Source organism: Haematobia irritans, chromosome 5 (genome assembly GCF_050003625.1).
Source record: "Haematobia irritans isolate KBUSLIRL chromosome 5, ASM5000362v1, whole genome shotgun sequence".
NCBI lineage: Eukaryota > Metazoa > Arthropoda > Insecta > Diptera > Muscidae > Haematobia > Haematobia irritans.
In genome coordinates, this window is record NC_134401.1 from 24,019,387 (window position 1) to 24,031,261 (window position 11,875).

General features: G+C 33.6%; 1 protein-coding gene and 1 long non-coding RNA gene across 2 annotated transcripts in view; one reads left to right on the forward strand and one right to left on the reverse strand.

Moving 5' to 3' along the window:
- Positions 1 to 11,875, forward strand: part of LOC142238586 (uncharacterized) — an 81,852-nt gene that overhangs the window by 43,081 nt on the left and 26,896 nt on the right. The gene's annotated exons all lie outside the window — the stretch shown is intronic.
- Positions 2,643 to 4,001, reverse strand: LOC142239220 (alpha-tocopherol transfer protein-like). Its single transcript, XM_075310993.1, has 3 exons — positions 3,597 to 4,001; positions 3,167 to 3,533; positions 2,643 to 3,107 (listed from the first exon to the last, which is right to left on the reverse strand). Exons 1-3 carry the CDS (start codon positions 3,896 to 3,898, stop codon positions 2,850 to 2,852), a joined length of 927 nt encoding a protein of 308 aa, XP_075167108.1. The 5' UTR covers positions 3,899 to 4,001; the 3' UTR covers positions 2,643 to 2,849.

The window sequence follows — 11,875 nt, forward strand, 5'->3', positions numbered from 1 at the left end:
CTGAAATTTGATACATGGTGTTGGTATATGGTCTCTAACAACCGTACAAAAATTAGCCCACATCGTCCATAGTTATATGTAGCCCCCATATAAACGGACCCCCAGATTTGGCTTGCGAAGCCTCTAAGAGAAGCATATTTCATCCGATCTGGCTGAAATTTAGTACATGGTCTCTAAACACTTTGAAAAAATTGGTCCAGATCGGTCCATAATTATATATAACCCCCATATAAACCGATCCCCAGATTTGGCTTGCGGAGCCTCTAAGAGAAGCATATTTCATCCGATCCGGCTGAGATTTAGTACGTGGTGTTGGTATAGGGTCTCTAACAACCGTGCAAAAATTGGCCTACATCGGTCCATAAATATGTAGTCCCCATATAAACCGATCCCCAGATTTGGTTTGCGGAGCCTCTAAGAAAAGCATATTTCATCCGATCTGGCTGAAATGTGGTACATGGTGTTGATATATGGTTTCTAACAACCATGCAAAAATTGGTCCACATCCGTCCATAATTATATATAGCCCCCATATAAACCGATCCCCAGATTTGGCTTGCGGAGCCTCTAAGAGAATCATATTTCATCCGATCCGGCTGAAATTTGGTACATGGTGTTGGTATAGGGTCTCTAACAACCGTGAAAAATTGGCCCACATCGACCAGATTTGGCTTGCGGAGCCTCTAAGAGAAGCATATTTATTTCATCCGATCTGGCTGAAATGTGGTACATGGTAACATGTATGGTCTCTAACAACCATACCAGAATTTGTCCATATCGGTCCATAATTATATATAGCCCTTATATAAACCGATCTCCAGATTTGACCTCCGGAGCCTCTTGGAGGAGCCAAATTCATCCGATCAGATTGAAATTTGGTACATTTCTCTAGTGTATGGCCGATAACAACCATCCCAAAATTGGTCCTTTTCAATTTATACTATATATAGCTCCCATATAAATCCATTCCCAATCACACAAAAATCACGATTGCCAAAATTTTATTGTCATTGAAAATGTTGTCAAAATTTTATATTTCTATAGAAAATTTAGTCAATATTTTGTCTTTAGGAAATTTTCAAAATATAATTTCTATACAAAATTTTGTCAAAAATTTTTTTCTATAGAAAATTTTGTCAACATTTTATTTCTTTTATTTCTTCTTTTATTTTAAAAATTTATTTCTATAGAAAATGTTTTGAAGCATTTCATAGTTGCAGATGAATATTTTACATGATCTTCCAAATTATTTGGAATTCTACCAATCTACCAAACAGTAAAAAATCTGCCATTTTTGGTACACTCGTGTTCATAATTGTATATAGCCCCCATATAAATCGACCCCCAATTTCAATTTTGGCTCTATAATTACCGCACAAAAGTTCATATCGGTTCGTAATTATTTCTTCCCTATACGAGTATATACCGCTAAAGATTTGAATATATACGTATTTAATCGACCTTTCTTTTGTTTACTATATATCCCGCCTGGACTAGCTTACAATTTAGAAGATGATGTTTAGAAAGTTTAAGATGCCTTGCCATTGGTCGCAATCCAAGTAATTTAATTGTGGATGACCGTCTTTAGTAGAAGTTTCTACGCAATCCATGGTGGAGGGTACATAAGATTCGGCCTGGCCGAACTTACGGCCGTATATACTTGATTTTTTGTAAAGCGAAGATTATAAGAATTATTTTAATATGAATTTCATTTGTTTAAGAATTTTGTGCTTAATATTGTACATATTTAGAATTTAGGTTGCATACACGCAAAGAAAAAAAAACGTTTGGAAAACGTGTACCGAAAACGTTTTTCTTTTGTTAGAGTTTTTTGAATTGCTTCGAAAATTTTAAACTTTTATCACCAAAAAAATTCGTTTGTTACAAAATTTTTATTTTTTCAATAAAAAAAGTTATTTTCGAAACATCAACACAGTCCATTTCGTTTATATCAAACACTGTTCTTTTCTGACTTTATGTCTTTAATAAGACACATTTTACAGTTCAAAATTTAATATAGTACAATGTAATGTTGAACATTTTTTCGGAATCTTCCGAATATATCTGGAATATATGTAAAAAAAAAAAAACAAAAGCAAAAAAAAACTTTGGTCGAAGCAGGGATCGAACCCACGACCCTTGGCATGAGAGTCGGACGTAGCTACCACTGCTCCACGGTGCCAAACTAAATGTTTGTTTCTGTTAAATAAACTTTGTTTATTCGGTTCGTGGGCGCCGCAAGATATGCTATATAAATATACTTATATGGATAATTATCTATTGATGACCATAACAGGTACATAGCTCAGTGGTTAGTGTGTTGGCTTACAAAGTGCATGGTCCGCGGTTCGATTCTCCGTCCAGGCGAAAGGTAAAAAAAATTTTAAAAATTTATAAAATCGTATAATTTCTTCTACATTGTTGGTATTACAGGAAAAGGTGTTAAGAACTAAAAATCCTCGTGGATGTGAGGGACAATGCAATTAGCAAGAAATAATGTTTTTTTTTGAGCTAGTCTTTATGAAATTGTTTTTACATCCTGGAAAAGAATAAACGTTTATCACAAAAAGTATATACTTTTCTTCCAAATACACTTCCTGACAGCGAAAAGCAAATGAGAAACGAACTTTGTTTGTCTAAAATTTCGTTTGGGAGGAAAGAATTATTTTTTTTTGCGTGTAATATTCCATATTATATATTTCATACAGAATATTATTAATAGAATATATCAAATTTAAACTTCCCTATTATTTATATTCAAAATTACTTTTCGTCACATATTCGTAAATATTCCTAACTTTAACATTATTTCCTATTTTTTTTTGCATATATATTAAAACGACCTCTTCTTAATCAACATTAATTTTTCGAAATGATCCTCCGGTTCCAAAGACAGTATCAAAATCAAGAGGTTTACCAGGACGCAGGCGTTCATCTGTTCCAAATTCGGCATTCTGTTTAAAATATTCACGATATTCCTCAAACACTTTCGAGTAGTTCATGCAAACTTTATCCAATGATCCATTTGAACCACCAAAATCTTCAGGTAAATATTTTTGAGGGATTTGACCATATATTTTGGTAATATCTTTACTGCATATAATAATCTGAAAATCGAAAAACTAAATGAGTTTTTCTCATGTTTAAGGCAAATTGTAAGTCTTACTCTTTGTTTAAGTTTCTCCGAAACACAGGATATTACAAGTTTAAAGAATTGTTCAGCTGCAGGTGGGGCATTAATATAGCATAAGGCCTTTATGCGCAATGGTAGGGATTTTTCAAAGAATGTCATAACTCTTTTTACAACACTGGGTGTTAATTGCAATAAATGACCAGTGGTGGCTTTTGATAAATCCGTAACGTAGACGACCCCATTTATGCAGGCGTAGGGATCATTCATCATGAGAGTCTCCTTGACAGCATTAATGGGTAAAATTATATCCTCCATACTATGATCCACAGTGAAATTAAAACGGAAAACTATTATTCGTGGTCCACAATCATTTAGTGGCCTGGGTAGAGGGACCACAATTCTGTGCAAAAAGAAGAATAAAATTTCCTGGTAAATATAAAAATGTTTGTTTTCGTTTACTCACCCTAGACTATAATTTTCCTTAAACTTAGGATCATCAACATCTGTGGTTAGAAACAACTCTGGATATTTACTTCTCAAAGCATTGAAATTATCCAATTTCTCTTTGGCTCTCTCCAAACTGTATTTACAACCTCTTAGGAATTGTATTAGAAATTGATCATCAGTACGGGCATGTAAATGGGGCTGCTGTTTAATCCATAGTTTAAGAGCGGCCAAATCCTCTGAAATCCTTGAAGGAACTTCTCCCAACTCATCACAGGCTATCTTCTGCAATTCAGCACTAAGTGGTTTAATTTGTGCCATCTTTCACATTCTGATTTTCGAAACTGACTGTTGGCTCTGAAATAGCGGAATTTAGCGAACGAAAAAAATTCCAGTTTCATTTGAAGCTATATGGTCCATCTCGTTTGATGATCGAGTAGTATATTAAAGTTACCGGTTTTCTATGGATTTGATTGTACACTCAATCGCAAAACAACAAGTAAAGACAGCCAAAAGTTTGGCCAAGTCATATCTGATGTATCCTCTACCATGACTTGCGTATAATTATGAAACGATCTGGACGAATTTTGGCTATGGTATACAGAAAAAAATATCAATAAAATATTTCTAAATAAAAAAAGTTAACTGTAGCAGAATACTTTTTTAATTAACAATTAACAAGTAAGGAAAATCTAAAGTCGGGCGGAGTCGACTATATTATACCCTGCACCACTTTGTAGATCCACATTTTCGATATCATATCAAATCCGTCCAATGTGTTGGGTGCTAAATATAAATGTTTATGTTGTCATGTGCAGATCTGGACAGAGTTCTACAATATTTATAGACTTTGAATATAAGTCGCCTAATGCCCGGGGATGGAACAAATGTTAGTAAAAAAATAACAAGTATATAACATACAGCAGTAAGTTCGGCCTGGTCGAAGCTTATGTACCCTCCACCATGGATTGCGTAGAAACTTCTACTGAAGACAGTCATCTACAATCGAATTACTTGGGTTGCGGTAACACGTGCCGAAGGCAAGGTATCATAAAACTTCCTAACACCGTCTTCTATATTGCAAGGTAGTCCATGCGTGGTATATATTAAACTAAAAAAGGCAGATTAAGTACGTATATAATTAAATTTGACAAAATTTTTTATAGAAATAAAATTTTGACAAAAGTTTTTATAGAAATAAAATTTTGACAACATTTTCTATAGAAGTAAAATTTGGACAAAATTTTCTATAGAAATAAAATATTGACAAAATTTTCTATAGAAATAAAATTTTGACAAAATTTTTTATAGAAATAAAATTTTGGTAGATTAGAAATAAAATTTTGACAAAATAAATTTTTTGACAAAATTTTCTATAGAAATAAAATTTTGACAAAATTTTCTATAGAAATACAATTTTGACAAAATTTTCTATAGAAATACAATTTTGAAAAAATTTTGTATAGAAATAAAGTTTTGTCAAAATTTTCTATAGAAATACAATTTTGACAAAATTTTCTATAGAAATAAAATTTTGGTAGATTATTTTTGGCTCGAGTGGCAACCATGATTATGAACCGATATGGATCAATTTTTGTGTGATTGGGGATCGGCAATGTATAACTATAGACCGATATCGAACAATTCTTGCATGGTTGTTAGAGACCATATACGAACACCACGTACCAAATTTAAACTGGATCGGATGAATTTTGTTCCTACAAGTGGCTCCGGAGGTCAAATCTGGGGATCGGTTTATATGGGGGCTATATATAATTATGGACCGATATGGACCAATTTTTGCATGGTGGTTAGAGACCATATACTTATACCATGTACCAAATTTCAGCCGGATCGGATAAAATTGGCTTCTCTTAGAGGCACCGCAAGCCAAATCGGGGGATCGGTTTATATGGGGGCTATATATAATTATGGACCGATGTGGACCAATTTTTGCACAGTTGTTAGAGACCATATACTTACACCATGTACCAAATTTCAGCCGGATCAAATGAAATTTGCTTCTTTTAGAGGTTCCGCAAGCCAAATCTGGGGATCGGTTTATATGGGGGCTATACGTAAAAGTTGTCAATACCATCCGACCTACATCAATAACAACTACTTGTGTCAAGTTTCAAGTCGATAGCTTGATTCGTTCGAAAGTTAGCGTGATTTCAACAAACGGACGGGCGGGCATGCTTAGAGCGACTCAGAATTTCACTGCGACCCAGAATATATATATATATATATATACTTTATGGGGTCTTAGACAAATATTTCGAAGTGTTACAAACGGAATGACAAAGTTAATATACCCCCCATCCTATGGTGGAGGGTACAAAAATATGGGAACCATTTAAATCTGAACCAATTTTGAGGCAACTTCGCAAAAGTGTATTTATGATTTATCGGTCGATAGATATGTATTAGAAATAAATGAAAATTTGAGTCACTTTTAGAAGTTTTCGACGTAGCAGTGGCGATTTTATAAGGGTATTTTGGCCATTTTTCCCCCATTCAGAAAAATATATATAACAGGATGGCTGATAAGTCCCCGGTTTAACAAAGAAAAACACATTTTTTTTGTCAAAATTCGTTTTTATTATTCAACATAGTTCCCTTCAAGAGCGATACAACGATTATAACGACCTTCCAATTTTTTGATACCATTTTGGTAGTACTCCTTTGGTTTTGCCTCAAAATAGGCCTCAGTTTCGGCGATTACCTCTTCATTGCAGCCAAATTTTTTCCTTGCGAGCATCCTTTTGAGGTCTGAGAACAAGAAAAAGTCGCTGGGGGGTGGGTGGGGAAGCAATTCGAAGCCCAATTCATGAATTTTTGCCATCGTTCTCAATGACTTGTGGCACGGTGCGTTGTCTTGGTGGAACAACACTTTTTTCTTCTTCATATGGGGCCGTTTTGCCGCGATTTCGACCTTCAAACGCTCCAATAACGCCATATAATAGTCACTGTTGATGGTTTTTCCCTTCTCAAGATAATCGATAAAAATTATTCCATGCGCATCCCAAAAAAACAGAGGCCATTACTTTGCCAGCGGACTTTTGAGTCTTTCCACGGTTCGGAGACGGTTCACCGGTCGCTGTCCATTCAGCCGACTGTCGATTGGACTCATCCATTGTCACATATCGACAGAAAAACTCGGGTGTTTTACGAGTTAACAGCTGCAAACACCACTCAGAATCATCAACACGCGCGGCACCCATTTTGCACAGAGCTTCCGCATATCCAAATATTGATGAATGTTATGACCAACACGTTCCTTTGATATCTTTAAGGCCTCTGCTATCTCAATCAACTTCATTTTACGGTCATTCAAAATCATTTTCTGGATTTTTTGATGTTTTCGTCGGTAACCACCTCTTTCGGGCGTCTACTGCGTTCACCGTCCTCCGTTCTCATTTCACCACGCTTGAATTTTGCATACCAATCAATTATTGTTGATTTCCCTGGGGCAGAGTCCGGAAACTCATTATCAAGCCAAGTTTTTGCTTCCACCGTATTTTTTCCCAGTATTTTATCAAAACACGAATTCCTTTTTTTCCATTTTTTCACAATAACAAAAGTTGCTTCACAAAAGACGCTCTATCTCACAAACTAATTGACTTACAGACGTCAAATTTTGACACGAATCATTTGAAGGTTGGTACTATATAAAAATAATATGCATTTAATACTAGCGAGGCCATCTATGTTTCAGACCGGGGACTTATCTGCCAACCTGTTATGGAAGCTATATAGAAATCTGAATCGATTTCGACCAAATTTGACATGCATACTTAGTATTTTAATTCTACTCACTATGCAAAATTTCATGTAAATCGGACTACAACTTTGTCCTCTATGGTCATATGACGGAAAATCGGGCGAAAGATATATATGAGAGCTATAGCTAAATCTGAACCGATTTCAATAAAATTTAGCACACTTGACTGCACTACTAATTGTGTTCCTAGTGCAAAATTTCAACCAAATTTGGCTAAAAACTCTGGCTTCTGGGGCCATTTAAGTGCATATCGGACAAAAGATATATATGACAGCTATATCTAAATCTGAACCGATTTCAAACAAATTTGGCACACTTGACTATAGTACTAATTGCTCTCCTTGTGCAAAATTTAAACCAAATTGGGCTACAACTCTGGCTTCTGGGGCCATATAAGTCCACATCGGGCGAAAGATATATATGGGAGCTATATCAAAATCTGAATCGATTTCTTCCAAAATCAATAGGGTTCTATTCTGACCCAAAACAGAAACTTGTGCTAAATTTGAAGTCGATTGGACTCGCAGTTTTCTGCGAGCTACACTTTGTTCACAAAAATGTGTTCACAGCCAGAGGCGGACATGGCTAGATCGACTGAGGGACCCACCCTGATCATTTTTGCCAAAGACACCAAGTGTCTATCTCGTCTCCATCTCCCTGTTCCACAGTGTGGCGCAAGTTATAAAAAAAATATACAGTTAACTTTTTAATCAAACCCGAAACATTAAGTCATGATTGAATTTTTTTTTAAATTTTTAATTAAAAAAATTAATTGATTCAATTAACTATTTAATCAAACTAGAAACTAAGAACACAAAGTTCTTTAAGAAAATGAGTGAAAATTTTCGCGGTTTTTATTAAACAATCAATTGTTCCAATTAACTATTTTATTAAAAAATATAATCGATGTCGATTGCAAAACTCAATTAATTGTTTAACTGATTGAGTTAAAAAGTTAATTGGAAATTGAATTAAAGTTTAACTTAATAATTAATTGAATCAATTTCAATCAATACAAGCGTAATGACAAAGTAAGCATGCCCTCCATCATAAGGCTGAAGGTATATAATTCAGTGAGGAAGTTCGTTGTACTTTATAGTGTCATTTACTCTTGTCATAAACACTTTTTAGTTTAATTTAACAACTAAACTATTAAGTGGACGGGTTCATTATCATATGTTTAGTTTTATTTACCTACCAAAGTTTTTATTTTATTATTCAATTTGCTATCAGTTTTGAAAATTAATTAGACAAACGCATAATACCATACAAGTAAATCAAGTTTAGGAAATTGCCATACAAATAGTTTGCATTAATTGCAGAATTATACTCGATAGTAGAGCATTTAGAATTAAATGTATACAAATTCCGCTAATATCATAAATTTATACGTATACAGGAAAAATGAACTAATTTCTGGGTAAATGAAGTAAAGGATTTCAAGTTTGTGCTTTTCAAACTAGAACAGAACTAAACAGAAATAATACATTATTTATGACTTAGAGGATATAGAAGGTCTAAGGTTTTAATTAGCGTGGAAGCTCTCTAAAAAAGTAGTGTTAGTGTTTAGTGAAATTCCGTTGGTTATGGGATGCCAACCGTCAGAAAAAAATTAACAAAAATGTTTATAGTCGATTTACCATAACTTTCATGAAGTTTTATACAAATGAAGTATACAAATTTACTAAATTTGAAAATTGTTCATATTTTCATAAAATTGATGAAGTTTATTTAAATTGCATTCATGAGTTTCTTCTATGAGTAAATTTTTCTTAAATTTTGCCTGTATTGAACTTCATATCAGGGCTGTGGAGCCGGAGTCGGAGTCTTGGAGTCGGAGTCTGAAGATTTTGCTGGAGTCGGAGTCGTAAAAATTTTGCTCGACTCCGGCTAAACCAAATTTTTTAAAACACTTCACATTTTTGTAACTAAGCAAGTTTTTACGCAAATTAGTTTCCATTGCGGTATTCATTCGATCAATGTACAGCATGATTGTAAATGAAAATCAACTTCCAATTACGGCTATCTTTTTATGTTTCCTAGAATGTTAGACTAGCAGATGGGCTGGATCGATCCATTTTAATGCCCATATCAATTTATTTAAAATATTTCGAACAATCGAAGTTATTTTTTTAAGGCCATATACATATGTGGAATATTGACAGAAAAATTGTTTTTTATAGAAAATTTTGTCAAAATTTTATTTCTATAAAAAGTTGTGTCAAAATTTTAGTTCTATAGCAAATTGAGTCAAAATTTTGTTTCTATAGAATATTTTGCAAAATTTTATTTCTATAGAAAATTTTGCAAGATTTTGTTTGTTACACAAAAATTTTTTCAAAATTTTATTTCTATAAAAATTTAAGTAAAAATTTTATTTCTATAGAAAATTTTGCCAAAATTTTATAGTAATAGATTTTTTTATTAGAAAATTTTGTCAAAATTTTATAGTAATAGATTTTTTTATTAGAAAATTTGGTCACAATTTTATTGCTATAGAAAATTTAGTCAACATTTTGTTTCTGTAAAATATTTTGCAGAATTTTATTTACTACACAAAAATTTTTCTAAAATTGCATTTTTATTCATAATTTTTTCAAAATTTTATTTCTATAAGAAAAAATTGTCAAATTTTATTTCTATAGCAAATTTTCTCAATTTTTTTTCTTACTGATGCTCACTGATGCTCACTGCTATAAAAAATGTATTCAAAATTGTATTACTATAGATATATATTTTTCTATATAAAATTTAGTCAAAATTTTATTTCTATAGAAAATTGAGTCAAAATTTTGTTTCTATAGAATATTTTGCAAAATTTTATTTCTATAGAAAATTTTGCAAAAGTTTGTTTGCTACACAATTTTTATACCCTTCACCATAGGATGGGGGTATATTAACTTTGTCATTCCGTTTGGAACACATCGAAATATTGCTCTAAGACCCCATAAAGTATATATATTCTGGGTCGTGGTGAAATTCTGAGTCGATCTGAGCATGTCCGTCCGTCCGTCCGTCTGTTGAAATCACGCTAACTTCCGAACGAAACAAGCTATCGACTTGAAACTTGGCACAAGTAGTTGTTATTGATGTAGGTCGGATGGTATTGCAAATGGGCCATATTGGTCCACTTTTACGTATAGCCCCCATATAAATGGACCCTCAAATTTGGCTTGCGATTGCTCTAAGAGAAGCAAATTTCATCCTATCTAGCTGAAATTTGGTACATGGTGTTAGTATATGGTCTCTAAGTCCACTTTTACATATAGCCCCCATATAAACGGACCCCCAAATTTGGCTTGCGATCGCTCTAAGAGAAGCAAATTTCATCCGATCCGGCTGAAATTTGGTACATGTTGTTAGTATATGGTCTCTAACAACCATGCAAAAATTGGTCAATATCGGTCCATAATTACATATAGCCCCCATATAAACGGACCCCCAAATTTGGCTTGCGATCGCTCTAAGAGAAGCAAATTTCATCCGATCCGGTTGAAATTTGGTACATGGTGTTAGTATATGGTCTCTAACAACCATGCAAAAATTGGTCAATATCGGTCCATGATTACATATAGCCCCCACATAAACCGATCCCCCGATTTGGTTTGCGGAGCCTCTAAGAGAACCAAATTTCATCCGATCCGGTTGAAATTTGGTACATGGTGTTAGTATATGGTCTCAAACAACCATGCAAAAATTGGTCCACATCGGTCCATAATTATATATAGCCCCCATATAAACCGATCCCCCGATTTGGCTTGCGGAGCCTCCAAGAGATGCAAATTTCATCCGATCCGACTGAAATTTGGTACATGGTGTTGGTATATGTTCTCTAATGACCATGCAAAATTGGTCCATATCGGTCCATAAGTATATATAGCCCCCATATAAATCGATTCCCAGATTTGTCCTCCGGAGCCTCTTGGGGGAGCAAAATTCATCCGATCCGGTTGAAATTTGCAACGTGGTGTTAGTATAAGGCCGCTAATATCCATGCCAAAATTGGTCCATATCGGTCTATAGTTATATATAGCCGATCCCCAATCACACAAAAATTGGTCCATATCGGTTCATATTCATGGTTGCCACTCGAACCAAAAATAATCTACCAAAATTTTATTTTTATGGAAAACATTGTCAAAATGTTATTCCTATAGAAAATTTTGTCAAAATTTTATTTCTATAGAAAATTTTGTCAAAATTTTATTTCTATAGAAAATTTTGTCAAAATTTTATTTCTATAGAAATTTTTGTCAAAATTTTATTTCTATAGAATTTTTTTTTCCAAATTTTATTTCTATAGAAAATTTTTTCCAAATTTTACTTCTATAGAAAATGTTGGCAAAATTTTATTTTGTCAAAATTTTATTTCTATAGAAACTTTAAACTTAATTATACAGTAATCCCTCGATTTACGTCGTCTCGGTTTACGTTGTTTCGATTTACGTCGTCAAGTTTTTTATTCCATCAAACTTCCATTTACGTCGCCATTCGCTTTACGTCGTCGATTTTTT

Excerpts from the sequence above, each read along its gene's own strand:
- LOC142239220 (XM_075310993.1), bottom strand. The coding sequence starts at position 3,898 with ATGGCACAAATTAAACCACTTAGTGCTGAATTGCAGAAGATAGCCTGT. Across the intron at positions 3,534-3,596 it reads AAGGAAAATTATAGTCTAGG|AATTGTGGTCCCTCTACCCA; the intron begins GTGAGTAAACGA and ends CTTTTTGCACAG. Across the intron at positions 3,108-3,166 it reads CGGAGAAACTTAAACAAAGA|ATTATTATATGCAGTAAAGA; the intron begins GTAAGACTTACA and ends TTCGATTTTCAG.